Source organism: Cygnus olor, chromosome 1 (assembly GCF_009769625.2).
Source record: "Cygnus olor isolate bCygOlo1 chromosome 1, bCygOlo1.pri.v2, whole genome shotgun sequence".
NCBI classification, from domain to species: domain Eukaryota; kingdom Metazoa; phylum Chordata; class Aves; order Anseriformes; family Anatidae; genus Cygnus; species Cygnus olor.
In genome coordinates this window covers 136,397,685-136,417,652 of record NC_049169.1, presented here as the reverse complement: position 1 = coordinate 136,417,652, position 19,968 = coordinate 136,397,685, and the positions used below count along the sequence as shown (strand labels likewise).

Here is a 19,968-nt window from a genome sequence, read left to right as displayed (position 1 = left end):
TCTACTGTGTTTCGTAACTTTGTATGAATTTTGGAGAAGGTATTTTGGAAAATATGGCAACAGGAAGTTATTGTTTTGACTAGAAACCCAGAGTTGAAAGGCAGGCCAGCTGTAGGTAATCAGGATGGAAAGCTACTGCTGTGCCATTTTAGAATTGGCAATTTGCAATCGGGAGATACATTTTTCTATCCTGCCAGCTGGAGGCTCTTGGCAAAGTGGCTATGTGTTTTGAAACTAAACAAATTCATCTTTCTTATTTTTCCCCAGAGTTTTGGATTTTAACTCAAGAGGTTTGATCTAAAGCTTTTTACCACATCTGACTAACAAAAGACTTATTAAAAATGAAAGAGGACATAAGAAATGTAGGAAGAAATACAAGTGTTCATCTGTATTCAGCAAATCAATTGCTTTCTGAACATATGAAATCCAAGTGGTTCTGAATGTATTTATTTTCCATTCATGAAAATAAACAATTTTACACCGGCACGCAGATACCACTCCATTTTACATTCCTGTATAGAAGTGCAGAGCTTTGATATGTCTTGAAACACTGTATATAATCAAGTACTAGCAAATAATAGTTATCTTATGTATAACACTCTGAGAAGCAGATCATTCTCCCTGGTCTTCTCCCAAAACAACATGCCTCTTGTCTTTAGAGTGTTTTATTACGTGATTTGAACTTATGATATATGACGAATCATTAAGCAATACAGGGTTATTTTTGGTTTTCTATTTTAAAATATATTGTGATGTCCCTATATTTTCCTCTGTAGATTATGCAGACACTGTTTTTCTGATTAAAATTTATTGAACTAAAAGGCTTAGAAGATATGTTTCCCTTAGCATTGGTGCTTATGACAAACTCTTTCAAACATGGAGATCATTTGTCTTGGTCTTTATTATAGGTTAATATGCAACCCAACACACTTTAGCCCTGAATGAGTGAAGCACATGCTGAAATTTGAGCACATGCTTAAAAGCAGTTTGCTTATTAGAATATGCTCAAGCACATGCTTTTATACTAATGTGGTTTGCTGAACTGACGTGATAAACAGTCTCTAACAGCAGCATTCCAAAACATCTGCTCTCAGGAGAATTAGGTCATGTAGATTTACAGAACTTGAGGGAAAGGAAAAAATTACAAATTTAGTCTAACCTATTACCCAGACCTGGTATTTGCTTTAGAGGAATGCAGGATAGGCAGATATTTGCAGGATCAAACCTTCATAAAACTGTTTTGCAGATATTCAAGTTTCAAGGTTGTTGTTCAGATGACCATGGTGATCCCTCTTGACCTCAGAGTCTTTGAAAAATAATCAAAATGATTTTGCATGAATTTGTCAATGAATTAATAGGGTGATATTTCAAAAAGAGCAACACCCAGAATTTGACCTTTTCAGCTGTACAGAAAACAGCAGACACTTTGTGTTACCAGCTATTGTGTAAGTGAGGTTGAACAAGCGTGAAAACTAGGAGTCTTTATTTTTTAGAGGGGTAAATCACACATATGAACTGCTGGGAATGAATTTCTCAAGTCCTGTGACCCTGAGGGCTGTTCTTCAAGGGCTTACTCAAAACTGAGATATGAATACATCAGGGATATGGAGAGCTTGGACTGATGAAGATTTGGATAACTGCTCTTTCTTTTTTGTTCTTTTCCAATGGAAGCACATTTTCCAATGGCAGCTAAGTCCCTTCTCTTGTTTTCTTCTCATGAAGCCATCATAACTGAAAGTAATGGAGGGAGAAGAGAAGAGAAAAGAAAACAATCATGTGTGCTGTATCTTCCTTTCTGGGTCTTCTTGGACCCCAGCAGTGTAATCTGGAAGGAAGACCTCTGTGTACCGAATTCTCTCCCACAGCTCAGGTCTTCATGTCATCTTTGTGAAAAGAAAAATCTCTTCAAAGCACAACTTCTATAGAAGAATAATTCTATTTTCAGAACAGATTGAAAGATGTGTCTTTCACTAAAGGCCTCTTCCCTGATTTGTTTAAAAAAATATTTCATTGCAAAATGCTGCACTAACATGAAACAATATGGAGAACACAGCCATATTGAGCTTAATCACTTCAAATTTGAATATGATTTTTCTACATACATAGTATTAAAAAAAAATAGACCTGTTATTTTTCATGTTCTGGTAGATCAGGCATTTAAAATTTTTGGTAGATAATATTTCTATTACCTTTTTAACATTGCCTAACATTATCTAACATATCTAATTTATTTTCAAAAACAAAAACCAAACAACAACAACAACAACAAAACCTTTTGAGCTTCTGTTCTGCAGGAAATATCTGCATCTAGGAATTCTGTTCAGATGTAGGGTGACAGCTGTGCTTTCACTATTTCCTGGAGAATGAGCTGGTAGTAAAATGCTTTCTGGTCTACAGGAAAAGTGATAAATATGTTAACAGGTAGAGTGTATTAAGTAAATGTGGTATGAAATGTGGTTTACAGTCCCATAAAACAGGTGGTAATAATTCTCCTCCTAACAAGCAGAGAAGCTGTGAATTTGCAGCTTGAACTCAGTGTCCAGAAATAAGACCCAGGAGGGCAAGAGGGAGTTACGGTGTCATGATCACAGATGTCATGCAAAGTTGATGCATGGAACAAAACTTGTTTCCATTGGCTTTGGGAGAAATCTCCCACATGAACAGAGCAGAAGAGAAGTTGCTTATGGCAGAGAAAGAGAGGTTAAAAAAAAAAAAAAAAGATCTCTGAGAGCCTAATCTGCTTCTCTAAATCACTTCTAGAACCAAGGTTTGGAGCCAAGTTGCTGAAGTTTCAGCACTGTGCTGAAGTACTGTATAATTGCAGGGATCTCTTCACCTCACAGGTACAGAGAAATGTGCATTTATACAGCTAATCCTGGCTGGGAGGAGAGAGAAATGTCTTCTGGGAGATTCTGTCAGAGTGATAAATAAGAGAAGTAACGTAAAAAATTAATAAAATGACTGATTTGGTGAAATTAGTTACATTCCAGATAAGGCAGGTCACTGCCTATTATTTTATGTATGGTTTTAATTGCTGAACTATGGAACATTTTCATGATCTCAGTGCTCTGATGCTTGGTCCCTGTTGCAATTCCTGACTCAACAGCTCCAAAATCCTCTCAAGTACTCTTTAGTGCAGATTTAGGGCTTTAACTGTGGAAATAAATCACAATAAAAGAAGCGTTCAGAGTTCTATTAGATCATACATCTTGAAACAAATAAAGTGGGCTGTATTTATGGGAATTTGTGGGTCTGAAAAAAGCTTATAGAGCCTCAGAATCTGAGCTTCTCTATGACATTTCAGGCAAGAAGGCCTTGGGGCTTAGAAGCAGAGAGAAAATAAACTGACTGGTGAGGCTGTATTACCTATGTATGTCAAAATCAGCTGTTGAGATTCCGAAAGCAGGAAAGAAGTTGAAAAATTGGATCAGATTCATTAAGAGACAAGAATATGATTACAAGATGTAAAACATGACTTCTAATGAAAGATTCAAAGAGCTTAATCAAGCTAGGTTATCAAAAAATTCCAAGAGATGATTTCTTCCCTGCCTGGCCATCTCCACTGGGATGAAAACTGAGGTTCTTCAGCCCAGCAGATGAAAGTGTAACTAGATCAAATAGCTGGGAGCTGAAAAGCTACTCCAGCTCAGATGTGAAATAAAGCTCAGGTTTTTGAACTGAGGGCAATTTAGACTGGAAAAACATATCCAAGGTGATATAATTCACTGGATACTTTTCAACAAACACTTATGACAAGAAGAGACAATACACTTCAAATCAGAATTAGTAGATCTTTGTTGCATAGAAGATCAAAATATAAGATTGCTATGGTAACTTCCAGGCTAAAAAGCTAAGGAAAAAAAAAAAAAGAGTCCCAGAAAGGCACCTTTTGAGCTAATAAACTATGGAAAAAAAATCCCAGAAAATAAAAGCTTTATACTTAGACAGTTTGATTCCATGTGAAGCTGGCTGAGCCAACAAGATCTTGACAATTTACAGACACTGTAATGGATGTTTACCTTAGACTGTCTGTCTATTTTTCCTCTATGGACAGACACAAAGGTGGCATCTCCTGCAGATTACTCATTTCACACTAAAACAGGTCAGAGGAATTGTCCCATTGAAGTATTACACTCACTCTAACCACAGACGGAGCCTAAGCGTCTGGCTTAAACTATGTATCCTGCTTTTAGATGATTTAGTTTAAGTGAGATGAATGCTACTCTCTTCTCTCCATATACTATATGAGCGGAATTTTTAGATTGCACATTTTCTTAGATTAATCTCTTTGAGACAAAGAGAGCTTTAATATATTAATAGAAGCACGAAGGTGTTTCACTTCTCTCAAGTGCTTTCACTTGAGAGATAACATTCCGGGGGATTACCAAGTTTAAATGATACAAGGTTTTTATAGCTTCTCCTGCTATTAAGTTATGTGTCTTTCTCCAGTGATTCTGGGATATATCAATAACTTGAGCTGAGCTGGATAATATAGCTAAGGGAAAAGTTCTGTGTAAATATTTTACATTGACTTTCTTGAACATAGCCTGACTTTTCTTGTAAAGAACTGAGATTCTTTTCCATGAAAGTTTTCCCTGAGAAAATAATGCAGTGTTTGGTCCTTAGCTATGATGAAATTCTCAAAATGAATTTGTTTTTTCCATTTCCTTATTAAAAACATCTTAGATACATCATAGATACTGAATATAAGCAGATCATTATGGACTACATAATGAGTTCCATAAATGTGTACAAACTGAAACAAGTCTTGTTACTAGTTTCAGAAAAGGGAAGATAAATATGTAAAATGGATCGGCTTTGTTGTGACCTTTAACAGTGAAGGTTGAGCTCTTTCTGTGTATTCAAGCAATGCAAAGATAGAGGGTAGGCTATGTTTCTTGGCCTATCATCTGTGGAAAGGACATATGGCTGCTTATGATCACAATGTTGATTGCTTTGCATTCTCTCTGTGAAGTGCTGACTATCTTTAATATCACTCAAGAAGCATTATAGCTTGCTCTTTTTCTTCCCTCCTTCCTTCCGTCCTTCCTTCCTTCCTTCCGTCCTTCCTTCCTTCCTTCCTTCCTTCCTTCCTTCCTTCCTTCCTTCCTTCCACCTGGGATTAAGTATTCTTTCCCTTTAAGGTGACTGGTTTCAGTCTACACAGTGTTTGTCAAAATACATACAGGTCATTGCTATCTTTTGACTCTTTTATGACTCTTGGTTGCTCTTTTATCACTCTTGGTGAAAGGAATTCTTGGCCTTGGTCCACTTCCAAAAGGAGAGATGCTAACAAGTGTTGATGGGTGCAATATGGAAGCTAACAACTACATACATCTGGAAACAGCACTCTTGACTGTTGATGTGTTTTCCTCTTGGCAATGCTCAAGAAAAGTTTGCAGGGAAGCTAAAAGGAATTTGCTAAATCCCAAGCCTGATACTCTCTCAATAGACAAAGGATTCGGGTTTTTGTGAATTCCATACTGACATTTTCAGGGACACTTTAAAACCAACAGTTACTACACATTTTAGCTCTGCACGCTCATCACATTCAAATTGTTTCACTACCCTGCCCCAAATCCAAAAATCTGATATTTACTCATCTGAGCTTTTCATTTGAAAGACCTTGCAAGTGACATGGAATATAATTTGTGTTAGCCCTCAAATAGACATGCCATGGATAATATCCAAAATACAAACTAGAACTTCTACATATTTTTGGAACCTAGGTAGTTTATCTCTACATACTTTATCTCCTGTGGTATCTCGGATGCCCCGACCAGATTTATCATTACTGCAGTGTATTGCTGAAACACATTTTTTTTTTAATAAGGAATTAAAATTACCTTCAAAAAGTTATTCATAAAATGGCTTATCTGTCCTGCCTGCACTGGTGTTGTGCAATACACTTCGCATTTTGCACTGATCTCTTCAGTTATTGCAGATTGGTCAGTGCCCTGGGCCTTCGCCCCCTTAAAATCATATATCAGGAATCTCAGATATATGTTTCTATCTTATCTGTAACACATTTCATGTTAATTTCACTGGAATCTGATTTTGCCTTTCTATGGTGGCAGCTGAAGTATAAACCATGCCATGTAATGAGCAAGGAAGGATAGTCTAAGGCCAGAATTGTACAAGAGGGAAAGATTGCACGAGGATAGCTTATTTAGGATGACGATTTAAATATCTGCCATGCATTGTTATATTTAGGACCAACATTATTGTGTATTTGGAAAATGCAGTAATAATCCTGAGGTCAAATAATTAAGTCCTTTGTTTCTATGGTATACTATTTCTGGTTGTGTACTAAAGTAATTGATAGTTATGCAAAAAAAAAAAAAAAAAAAAAAGGACTAAAATTTAAATATGTACATTGTGGAAGTGTGGCTAGAAGTTCTACATTTAGGGCTTCAATCAATTTTGAATTTGAAGCAATAATTCAATTATTTCATTATGTGTGAATAACAGTGCTTATTTTTCCATTACGTAATTAATTTCCCCAGTACATAATTAAGTAGTTTACAAAGGAACTAGTTAATTAATGTAAAAGTTAACATTTCTCTTAAGAAACTTAGGGCACTTCATCAGCACATTATTTCCTATTCAAGTTTACTATTTAAATAATATTGCTTAAATAGCATAACTATTCCAAAATAACTATATTAGCTGAAGTAAATCTACAAGATTTCCTTGAACTATCCTTCAAAGACATAGTTTTGTTTGTTTCTTTCTTTCTTTTTCTAAGAGTAAGGTTTTCTTATTCACGTGAGCTGAAAAATAGAAATAATCTTTTTTTTTTTTTTTTAATAAAATAATAATATAGTGGTTTGAAATGTTTTCCCTCCCTCATCAAGGGCAATAGGATCAAGCCACAATAACCATTTGCTGATGCCTCTGTCGATCTCAGATCTGAACCGGACTATAGATTTTGGGTATCTTTTTGAGACCACACAGATTTTTGAATTAAACATTAGTCAGACTACTGGCATGGAAATATCCCTTTTAAATGTTGTAAGCAATGGGTCACTCTCATACAAATAGAAATAAGTGCTGTCACTTTGGACCTGAGGGAGATCTAAGTATGACTTCTCTGTGACTGACCTACTTTGCTTAGGAGCCTACTTGGCCTCCTTGCCTTTTCATGACGAGAGACATTTTTTCATTATCTTCAGAGATCAGATCTACATGTTCCAATATGTAATTACTCTCAAAGAGAGGATCTGTTTTCTTGTTGTAAGGTTGATTGGTCCAACTTCAATTTATAGTTACTGGAGTCTGTTTTGCCTTTTTTTTGCAAGGTTAAAAAGCTCTCAGGCTTTTATATATATATATATATATACATGTGCACCTACTGTAAGGACTTAAGCCACCCCTAAGCCATATTTTTGGTGAAGTCAAAACCAGGTTTCTCAGCTCTTCAGAAATTTTATGTTCTTGAAATGTGAAAAGCCAATCACCTCTTACCAATGCTGTGTGCAGAGGTAAAATCATTGCCCTGCTTCTATATGATATATATATATATATATACACACACACATATATATTCCTAAATACATAGGCTAAGGATTAAGTTGGACGTTTAGAGCTGTATCACAAGTAAGTACTCATAGTGACATGCAGGACTTTATAATACTGAATTTTGCTCAAGACAAGCTCATATGCTTATATGAAACTGCAGAGTTGACACAGTTTGCTGCTTTTAGTTCCTGAGATAACACTTTTACAACTAGCTCAACTACATCTTCATGGTATTACACCATTCTAAAAATCCCTGGCTTTAGGACATGTTTTTCCCTCATGCAGGCACAATCTGTGTTCTTGGTTCTCACAAACCATGTTTTCAGTGTTGTTAACACAGATTTCATGGGACTGAGACCACTGAGTGATTCAGATTACACGGAAAGAGTGACTGGCTCTCTTTAGTGTTTGCTGTTTTAGCACTCCTTTTACTGCTTGAAAGTGGTTGTACAAATATTGTGTAGCTTTGACAGAGTTAAACCTGAAGGTAATTTGGTTCCATCTAATTTGAGTAATCCTGGACATACTTCTAGCAGCAATGATGTTCTGTGGAAATGCTATGGCAACATCAAAATGTTGGCTGTCTAGCAGGCTTACAGCATCCGGTGCATGATCCGTGAATAAACAGAGGAATTTAGTTCCCAGAGTGTCAGTCTGGCACATTTCACAAGCACTACATTCAGTTACCAAAAAAAGTCAGCCAGTCATACAGAGAAAGTGCTATAGTGACTGAGTGATAAATTTCCTGCTGCTAACCCTTGTATATACTAACTCTAAGGAGCTAGGAATAAATCATGCATGACTTAATTCAGAGGGGAAATATGCTCTCCTTCAGATTTTTTATTATTTTTGTTCTCATCTGCTTTTCTTTGTTCATACTACTTTCTGTATTGGCATCTCCTTGCTATTCTATGGACATGTCAATATGCTTTCTTTCAGTTAGATGTGATCTCTCGCTGAACCAAAGGCTGGAGAAATGGTCAGTGAAGCACCAGGTTTGAGCTAAAAAACCCAAAAGGGATATTAGTCTGGGGTTCAGCGCATAGGAACACATTCATGTTGTTTCAAGTCTGCTGCAAATTAGAGCACAACAGTATGTTTACACTCAGTCCTGTCACGCAGTGATTTCCAATCACCCAAAGTAAATGTATGCTTTACATCCACCTATAGCTCTCCTTCACTGTGTATGTCTTGGAGAAAAAAAAAATGCAATGACATTTATAGGATTATTCTTCTTTCTCAGACAATATCTAAAATTAATGACATGAGAGTAGGCTAGAGCTTACTTCATTAATTGCAAGAGTTCAGACTCCCTAATCACAGAGTCCATGTTTGAAATCAGCTGTTAGAAATTCTTAGGAGAGAAATAAATACATAACAAAATAGAAGATATCCTGTGCCTCCCATGTAAGTAAGTAGGCAGGGACTACTCTTCAAAATGGAAAAAACAAAACAAAACAAAAAAACCCCACAGTTTAAAGGTTCATGTTGAAAGTTTCCAACTTCCAAAAGCCTTAGCAACGTGGAAAAGGTGGAGAGCACCAACTGTTTATTGTCTCTTCCAAATCACCAATGCTAGTCTTGAAACTTATATGAACCAGGCTCAAAAACAACCGAATGAGGTGACTGTTCATGTAACAGGTGGTAGATAAGTGAATCTCCTTGCCAAAGAAAATGCAAGACGTTGCAGACACAAGTTTACACAGGTTCAGGAGAAAAGGCAACAAGTACTCTGTGCCCACAGCTGATACAACAGGCTAACCGCACTCTCTGCCAAAACCAGTGCGGCCATTTTTACATCTGATTCCTTCCTCATTCTTAAGGCTCTCCTTTAACCCCTCTCCAAATGAAAACATTTGAATTCCATATCCCATCTGAAGACCTTATTTATTTTCATTTTTTTGGTTCTCATCTTCACTTAAAACCTCTGGATGAACTTTGACATTAAAACTAACGTTACGATAGAAACAACATAATTATCATGAATGCCAAATGTTTGAATTAGAATGAGCTGACATTCAGTATAAAGTGTCTTAAAGATTAATGAAGCTTAAAGAAAGATGCTGCAACTTTTAAAACTGACTAAAAAAGAGTAAACTGTATGTACAAAAGTGGCTTAGGTTCAACATGCCACTGACACACCATGCTCACCAGGGGAAGTCTTTTCTTGTTGAACAAAAAATGAAAACTCAACTCTGCACAAGGTTAAAGATTGTATTTTAATCACAGACTGAAACATCATGATTTACAAAACTGATGGTTAGATTTAAAACCAACCACGTACATCTCTCTGTGGGAATATTCCCCCCACACCCTAGCAGACTAGGGGTTCAAGTGAAGAACAAAGCTGTTCATGTTTGCCTTTGGGATTGAACAGTGATTTCCAGGATGATGACTGATGCTGCAAGAATTCACCTAAGATGTTTTTCAATACATTTCATTTACCCAGCTGGAAATGGCTTCTTCTAGGGAACTCTGCTGGATTCATCAGAAATCCCAACCATCTTGCAGCTTTCTGTCCAGAGCCTTCTCTGCAACTCCTCATCATATGCTATGTCAGCCGATTTTGTCCTTTTCTCATTGTAAAGGTAGCAGCCGCCAGCTCCTTCCATCTCGGGTGATACTGCTGCATAGATGCTCGTAGAGGCTCCTTCCTCTGGAGTCTGCAGAAACAACAACAAAACACAAATTCATGAGAGACAGGTATAATGGAAGACTAAAGTTTCACCACAGGACCTTACCAGTGACAATCGTTTTCCGTAGTTTTTCATTCCACTTGTGGTCCTTATGCAAACCTCAAGTTGGTAACGATAAAAATGCCACTTATCCAATTGGCAGAGTACAGTCCATTTTTACCACAGCACTATTTTGAGATAGCTTAAAGCCACAGAACAGTTACATGGAAAACTTTAACCCATTTTTTCAAGACCTAGTCAGATGGAGCATATAAAATAATTGAGCTTTCATAGTCAGAGCTAATAAACCCCAAAGCAAACAGAAATATTAAAATCCCAGCATAATTACTCATTTTTGCAAGACTGAAGGGGTCTGTACTCTGCCTAAGGAGGATGAAGACTATGCTATATGCATAATGTGTTCATTGTAACAATATGACTTGTGCAAAAGATCATGAAAATGACGACAGCAAACTGAGATTCGGCAGTTCAATCCATGCAGGCAGGTAAACCAGGGAATTATATTTTACGGAGTATCATAAAGCAAAATGGTGAAAGATCTATAATGTCTGATATAGCATGAGTATTACATGAAAATTAACAAGTGAATAGCTGAGAGTGATAATGCCTTTCATCCCGAAGATATGCAAAGCATTTCCATTTTCCATTCAGAAGGATCATACAGCTATCACCGAATTTATTACAATGGCATTTATTTTATTTTATTAAAGGACATATTTACAACACAACATTTGATCTGTTTTGTCTTTATCAGTGATATAATTATGAACAATGTCTGCTAGATAATAAGGTGTCATTTTACAATCCCTGCAATATCATTCTACGAGTCATTAACAGTACCAATGCTGTTCATTGCTTTGTCTGCTACACCTGACAGGATGTCTTTTCCTGAAGAACTCACTTGATGAATGAGACAGTATTGAATAGGTTACTCAGTGACTAATAAAAACAAACAAAAAAAATTCTAAGTCATTTGAAGCTTTTTGTGACAAGGTTCACATAATTTTAAAAACAAATAACTCGTCTTTTTTCTCGCTGCACACTAAATATAACACAACTTATTAGCAAACATTAGTTTATATGATGCATCTGGCATTTAGTCTCATTTACAACTAAATTAGAGCCATGTCAAATCACACAATAAGGCAACATCACCCAAAGCAAGACCTCCCCGACTGTCGCTGGTGAAGAGCACCCTCAGCATCTGCAAGGGAGACACATTCCCTGCATGACCACAGATCCATTACCCAAAATGTGAACTGATGGAGAAGAAACTTGCTCTGCTGTTGCACTCCCATGCCCAGAGCTCCACTATGTTCCAATATACATGCTCCAGGGGTTACATGCCAAGTCACTCTCTGAAGGTGTTTAAACTGAAGGAAAAGCTACTGATGCCAACAGGTCTCTAAGAAATGTAATACCACCGTACATTTCTTCGGTGGCCATAAAACAGCCAGTTTCTACCGTAAGTTATCACAAAATACAACATTTCCTATTCTAAGTATCATCTAATGAAATAAGATGATAAATTAGCTCTCTGGTGGACTCAGTTAGATATCAGTCAATATCTTACAACACCCTAGGCCCAGGTACTTCTGGAGTATTTTTTTTAAGATGTCTTGTCTATTCTGTGAAATGCCACCTAGAAAAGCTCAATGCTTACAAAGTGCTTTTTTACCTCTTAGTACTATACTACTACTACTTCACCCTTTTTTATCATATGGAAAATAGTGCTATTCACATCCAGTAGATTATTTAAACAACATGAAATTATACTCATGCATAATTCTTTGTAGGATCAGGATGACTCAAAAACACGGCTTCTGTGTTGACTAAAACACGTTCATCCAGTGGCTACTATCATGATCAGTTATGATGAGATATAAAATATCTCAATGCTGTAAAGTAGAAGAGTAATTGTGAATACAAGCATTTATATTTTATACTACTTATTCTGGATGACAGAGAAAAGCCGAAAGTTTTTAATGCACTGCTATGCTTTAATTAAAAATCTAGTGACACAGATAAACCATTACTTCATGCGATGGTTCACTGGACATTATGTTCCTGAGTTCAACAGCTCTCCAGCACAAACAAGTATAAATGTCAATGTCAATGACTCGCAAATCTTAATGACAACAGCTCATAACTAAAATGCTTTAAAAAAAAAAAAAGTGAATGTCTGTGGGCAGAATTTCTGAGATTATGGTCTTATGAGCAGAGTCTCTACAGTCTCAGACAGTCTGGTCTGTATGCATCTTCCCACCACATCAGAAATACCATGTGCCTTTGCTAATTCGATGGGAAGGGTCTCTCAGGTTATTCAGAATATATCAAGACTTTTGTTTTTTGATGATATGTCAGGTAAGTTACCCACCGGAAGGGGATCTAGTCAAAACAATATCAAATGTGTTAAATAAAGACTGTATATGAATTGAAAGTCAGTTGTTGGTTTTATTCATGCAGTTCCAGTAGATCTTTATCAAACCATTTTATGCAGCAAATTGTTTCTTATTCTTCAATATAACAAAAATATAGAGCAGGCTCAGATGATAATAAATGTGCTTAAATGGCCACACTGTGATCAGTCTTACAAGCACAGTGACATCATCACAATCCATTAACGTCCTGCTTGTGTAGCTTTTCATTAGATTTAACTTGATTTTCATCCTGTGTACCATATCCAGTATGCTGAGTATTAGGCTCAGTGCAAACTTCCCATTTACAGGATTCTCAGGTAGCGTGCTAGGAACCATCTACCAGCTGTTGCTCACAGCAATTATCTTAACACATAAGGGAAAATATACTACAATATATCAAGCAATTAGCGTATACTAATTTAAGTTAAAGGAAAACATTTTTTTCCAGTGCAAAGGGGAACAGAGTTGCATATGTATGATTAATTAATTGTCTTGTCCCATTTTCTGAGTGCTTAATTAATACTGAAAGCTTTAATATTTCCTTACTCTAGAATCTCTTCATTGTTTTGGCATGTTTTGTGTTTTAATGAAGGTAAAAAGGAAACCCTATGCCAGCAGTGCCCTGGCCTTCTGGATGGGTGGATGAACTGTCTGTTTTCAGAGGCTGGAAGGATGCGCATGTTGTAATTCCACCTCTGGATCATGTCCATACCTACATGAAAGCACACTACATCCACCTGCCTATGCGCAGTCAAAACTCTTTCCCAAAGTGCTGGATCTACTACACAACCATAGACCAACAGCAACATGTACAGACACACGGGCACTTGCACACATCCTGCCTCTTTGTGGTTGCCTGAGGAACTCTTGGGAAGGAAGAAGGTGGGAGCAGGTTGCAAACACTGGAGCAATTCATGATTATCCAGACAGATGAACAATATGAATTGTTCCAGCAGTGGCAGCCCCATTCCTGGTTGCCAACATTCCTCGCCGTCCCACAGCTCTTCTTTTACCATGTGATATCTCATCAAAAAATGAGGAGGAACCAAAAAGCCCTTAGAAAAGAAAATGGCCATAAGCAAGAGACTAGTGCCAAAGAAACATATATAATCCATCCTTAGATACCCCTTCTAGGAAGGAGAGTATCTGAGGGCAGGCCAGAGAAATTGCCAGCTACTCGTTGAATACTATGATCTACAAAACGCAGGATGTTTGCCATGATGATCTACACAAACAGGAAGGAGTTACCATCTTTGTGACTGAGTTATTACCAAAAGCTGCAGGTAGATAGGCAGTAATAACAAGTACCGTTCCAATCACAGGGGATACTATACACTTTGCCAGAATTAGGGAAAAAAAAAAAAAAGAGTAACAGAGTAATATACATTTCATAAAGGATCAATAACAGCAGTTATGATTTGACTGGACTTGTCCTAGAACAAAAGGGATTCCTATAAATTGCACAATGCTTCCTCAGCCTTAAGTTACCAACTTGTGCTCAACTTTTTTTAATTGGAACTTCGTTTACAAATTTTTATTACATTAATATCTACACAACTGTAATTAATATATTTCTCATATCCAAATAGAACTGATTTATGCTTAACATTTTTTGAATGATTTTGTTTGTTACAGTATTGATCAAGTCTTTTGTGTTCATAATCTTTTGCAATTAACTATTTGTTTTCATTATGCCTTCATACTGCAAACAAGGGCTCAGTTTAAATTACTTATCTTTGTATTGCTTGTTACACGGGTAGACTGTGAAAGAAAGAGAAAAAAGATAACTTGAGACCAGCTCACTTAAGCAAAACGCAGTCTATATACAAAAAAAAGTGACATTATTTTGGCACTATTTATGCCCAATGAAGATGATGTTGTTTTAAAGAACCTTGTTATTCCTTTTTTTCTAAATTAAAAAAAAGTAATTTAGTTAATACTAAGTGTAAATCATCAGTATAGAATAATTTTCCCTCAGCATCAAATGGAATATTCTGTTCTGTGCAAAACTGGGACATATACTAGAAGGGTTAATTTATTTAAGACTTGCCAGTTAACACATTTTGATTAATACATTCTTAAGTGCCATATAATCTTGTCAATACTAGGTGCTAATGCTTGCAAAATGTGTTAGCCGATGATGGTCAGTCCCTACAGCCATATAGCCATGAAATGTCACATCCATTTCATTTGTCTACAACAGGCACAAGACCTTAACTCTTTGGAAGTCATGTTTGCACCAGTTATACGTGATGGCTGTACACTGTCCCTGTACTCATCCAGTTCTGCCTCCATCTGATTCATAGCTCAGAGTTCTGGGCAGACAGTATCGCTACAGGGCTCCAGGCTGCATGGTACAGACATTGGTAACCACAGGAAACTGGACAGGAAACAAAGCTTAAAAGCTCCTATGATTCCTTTTCTGAAACCCATCCACTTTCCCAGTAGCATTTTCAGTGGCTACCAACAAATAATGAGGGCCTTGGTATGTGCCTTAAACACAACGATGAATAGTTTGAATGGACGGCATTGATATACCTCAAATTGCACGGGTTGATAGAGTTATATGACTGAAAAAGAAGTAGTGATACTAAACTTGGTATCAGAAAGAGTAGGACTATTACTCTGGAATAGCTTCACCCACTGCTTCCTCATCTCGGTCATCTGATTGTATTTGGATCATATTTAATGACTTCAGGATGCTGCCATCATGAGAGATGGTAGCTGAGAGGGTTGAGCAAAGAGAACGGAGTGCAGGACACAGCTGGCAAATTGAGGGACTGACATTGCAGTTGCATTTTGAGGGACAGGAATGATGGGCCAAACGGGCAGATGTGCACCCAGGACTGCCTGGCATGCTGGCAAATGACTTAATGCTGAGGAAAAAGATGTTAAAACACTTTTATCCATACAGTTAGTGATGGGGAATATATTAAGAATTGGTGGAATACCCCTCAGAAGCAATATTAAGTAGGTTGGTGAGGAGACTCATGGTTTTATAATGGTGGTCCTGTCTCATGTACTCACATCCATTACATCATGCAGTTTCCAGCTAATATGGAAAATCTACTTGTGGGTTAATGAGCTAAAAGGACATTCAGTGCTTTTGCAGGGAGCTTGAAAGTGTCTGCTCTGTGGCCGCTCTTTTCAAACAGGTGATCTTCCATCAGACCATTCCTGGATCAGGTAACAAGAAGGTGTGTCTCCAGATAGTAACACATTTCCCAGATTTGAGCTATGAAGACACAGCAAGAGCTAAATAAGCCATCTTTGGGGCCTGAATACTTGGGCACTTTTGCCAAGGTTCCGTTAATTTTCTCAACATTACTCTGATAATGTTTTGCAAATGTTAGTATTTTGCTGACTTGCCTCTGGACTGAAAAATTGAATATATACCTCACCAGAAAGATCATCTGGGATCTCTGAGCAATACTACACATATGCACAGTGGAGCTTAGCAACAGGAATGAGAGCACTAAATTACTGTTACATGGTTTACAAAAGTCTTTTATTTACTTGCTGGCAGTTAATTGAGGGGTGAGCCCCAGTCACCCTTACTGCACTGTTTGACTCTTAAGAATGAAGGCAAACATGAAGCCACTACAACATGAAATAGTTTGAAAACTGTCAGAAATGGAGAAGCTGGGATTGTGTCCCCATGAATATTAAAGCAAACAAACCTGTGAGAAACAAATTACTTGTGTTCCAGGAAGCACTGATTACTATGATCTATGAACTACCAAAACATTTCAAGAACAGGTTACTTAAGGATGCAAGACTCGAGGGTGAAATAACAACAGCTGCTCTACTGTCACAGGCTCCTGCTGAATGCACGGGCTAAGTGCTCTCAACACTTGTTTTGTAACTCCTGCAGTGTCTACACCTCCTAAAAGTGATCATCGCTTTGAAAATTTAAGCCAAAAAGTGATCAGCTAAAAACTAATCAGTTGAAACACTGAATGCTGAAAACAAAAGTTAGAATGTAAACCATTATGGTGTAAGGATGTGTCCAGCAACCTTTGATAAATAATGCTGTAGCAGGTGAGTGTAAGTCCTGATAACACCTGTGGCCAGGATCAACTGTCAGATCCCCAGGAAATCAATGCTGCCAGAGAGGTCTGCAGCACAGCTTTGGAGAGATTTCTGCCATCACTAAAATGTCCTGGTTTCCCTCTGTGTTCTGTCTCTCTTCCTATTCTTTTCTGTGTAGCTCTCTATTATTCCCTTTCTATCTAATCTCTGCCTTGATTATAGACCAAAAAGAGATAGAGATATTTTATTGAATATCCAGCTCTCCCTGGAGACCCAGTCAGCACCATCAAATTAATTTCTCTTCAACCCCTAACTTGCAGCAAAGAGAATTCTTTAATAAATTCACTCCATAATAAAATTCTTTAAATTTCAGCTTTAAAAGAGACAGCAACTGCAAACAGAAATGGCAGAGTTAAAGTGTGAAGCCTTTCTCCTGACAATGTGTGAAGCCTTTCTCCTGACAATGTCGTAGCTATATAGAAATCATTTTTGAATCAAAGATACTAATATATAATAAAAGGTGAAACATTGATGAATTAAAAACACAATGCAATTTTAAAACTAAAAAATAATAATAATAAATAAATAAATAAAAATGTTGAAGGAAAGGAGCTTTTATAACATAAATCATTCATTACTATTCTGGGAAAAAGAGAAGGTTTTCCCTAAGCATCCTAGCAGAAGATGCTGTACAGAACAGAAGCAGAAATAGCTGGCAAACAGACACAAGGGGTATCGAATCCTGAATATCTCTTTCTCTTCCTATTGAAACCCAATTTCCCAGAAAGACATTTCCAAAAAAAATCCAGGTACACAGAGATCCTTACAAGGCCTGGCTTATCTTCACATCAGCTCTTACCTAGGTGGCTGAGAAGCCTGGAGACAAAGTAGCCCACAGAAGAAAGAAAACATCCCCAGCAGACTGCAGGGGTCAGCCTTTTGCTCAGAGAGCCCAAGGAGCAGGCAGGCATGCAGGCTTCAACGCCTGATTTCCAACAAATCTTCTGATGGAAGCGTTGGTGGAAGGTTTCATTTTGTTTTTGTGTCAGAGAGATACTTTCTGAGAAATCTCTTTTGCTGGAAAATTGCCAAGCAGCTCGACTCTGAAGCCCTAGGATGGCTCTTCTGTCAGACTCAAAACATGAGCAAAGGTTTACTAAGGACAGCAGCAGCTACAGCTCTGAGCCTGCCCCTTCCAAAGCAGCTGCTCCAGTCTGAGCAGGACCTCATGTGTCATCTCAAATAGCATCAGATGCTTATGTTATCAGGCAGCTGAACGAAACCCCTGTTGGCCAGCCAGCTTTCTAGGCCCCACTGAAGAAATCTCTATTGGCTTCAAATGTCAGCTTCAACACTGAATTCACTTGCAGATGTCTAAATGCACAAAAATAAATTTACATCTTAATTTCAAGCTGAATCTCACGCACTTAGAAGTGCTACATAACCCCAATGATTTGAGTGAGAGTGTTTTTTGATCCATACTTTGCATTTTCTAAGCTGCTGAAATGAAGGACTAGACGAATAATGTTTAGTTTTAGGCAATTTTCAAACAGAAGCAAGTACTCAACTTTACATGACTGCATTTGAGCAGGGAGTTGAAGCTTCAGGTCAAAGTCATTAATCATAACTGAATCCTTTGTTCGTTTTGTCAAGTGCATTGGGGAAGTTTACTTTGCCTGCATGTTAATTCCTAAGCTCGCTTTGCAGCAGACAGCAAGGTCTTCAAAGTCAGAACTGAGATATCACTGCAGCTACTCAAGTTACATTACACTTGTAACTTCACTCAGCTCTGTAATAGTAAGCAAAGTTTGACAGATAGGACCCTGTTGCCCCAGGCATTGTATGAACATCCAGTCAGAGACAGCCACTTGCTGGAAGAATTTTCAGTCTAGGTCTAAAAGGAAGGCAACAACAGGAGGAAAAAGCCAAGGGAGTATACAGACTTCACAAAATGCTGAAGCCTCTTCTGGGAGTGTGGCAGTCTGTCTGGAAGGCAGGTGATGCCCAGGAGCTACCTTCTGCTTAGGACGCCTGACTTAAATCACTCAGAATTGTCCTGGGTACCTTCACGTAATCTGGCATTTTCTATATTAACTGTATTCACATACAGGCAAAGTGATTTACTGGTCAGGAGAAGAGATGAAGAAAGACAGCTGGCCTCCTAAATCCCAATCCTGATGCATTGTGCATGAGGCTGTTACTCCTTCTCTGTGGTTGTAAAGGAAAACACACAATTTCTTTGTTTACCACCACTTCTATGACCATAATTACAGTATCATGTGAGCAATTCAAAATAATCTTCTTCATTCCTAGATGTAGACTGATCTATCATTAAGTAAGAATACTTAATTACAGCTTAGTATTCATGCTAGAAATACGCTAAGGAACCATCTTGTTATTTTTATTAGCTATGCAAGGCTTTAATTCTGCTGATTTTTGAACTATTACTATCTGAGAAATATAAATTAGAATGTAAGACTGCTCCTCCCTCCAACAATGCTTGTACAGAGGCAACCTCTTTGCTAGGTAGTGGCTGGAACATCTGCCTTGTTTAATAACATGTAACCAATTTCTTTTAGTTGAAAACACAATTTAAATATGAATCAAAATGTAAATGGATCAAAATTAAAGAGGACTTAAAACAACAAACAACCATGAAAGCTTTAGAGCTTTCGTTCTCTAAAGCATTATCTCGTACCAGTACATGGGTCATCTTTAGTTTGCTGAATTCTTTCAAATGATGCCAATTTTGGGGGGAAACAACACAGAAAAGCACACAGAAGTATTTACATTTGAAATGGTAGCTGCCTTGTTACCAGACACAGACACTGGGAGACATAGCGAGGCTTCAGATGCTGAAGATGACGGTCCTGAGTACCCATACATGCAAAAAAAAAAATAATATTACTTTCTTACCTGCAGGCTCATGCAAAGTACACAAAGGTTTTATGCATAAGATATGGCAACTTCTGACTTGTAAGCCCTGACCATTATCTTTAACCTTTTACTTGCTGTTTAACATTGCACAAGCAGTCACTCTATCATTTCCCCTTCCATGAAAATGGAAGCTGACACCTATGACCAACTTCACAAGTTTTATATCAGGACTGTTTTGGTGTTTTTTGTTTGTTTGTTTGTTTGTTTTTAATGCTTATGAACAGCCTGGACAGGAGTGGAACTCCTAAATATTTAGAAGATAACCACAACATAGAAAACCTTTACAAGCTATGACAAGATCAAAAACTGTAAGACTGTACAGAGCCCAGACTAAATGAGATAACCCCAAATTACACAGGCTA

At 37.5% G+C, this 19,968-nt stretch overlaps 1 protein-coding gene across 2 annotated transcripts in view; it reads right to left on the bottom strand.

Annotated features, from left to right (window-relative positions):
• Positions 1-9,721: 9,721 nt before the first annotated feature.
• The window catches only part of DHRSX (dehydrogenase/reductase X-linked), a 168,161-nt gene continuing 157,914 nt past the window's right edge, over positions 9,722-19,968 (bottom strand). For both annotated transcript variants that reach the window (XM_040534609.1, XM_040534598.1), the window contains one exon: positions 9,722-10,184. In XM_040534609.1, the coding sequence (XP_040390543.1) occupies positions 9,987-10,184 (198 nt within the window). In that variant the 3' untranslated portion in view covers positions 9,722-9,986. The remainder of the gene's footprint in view (positions 10,185-19,968) is intronic.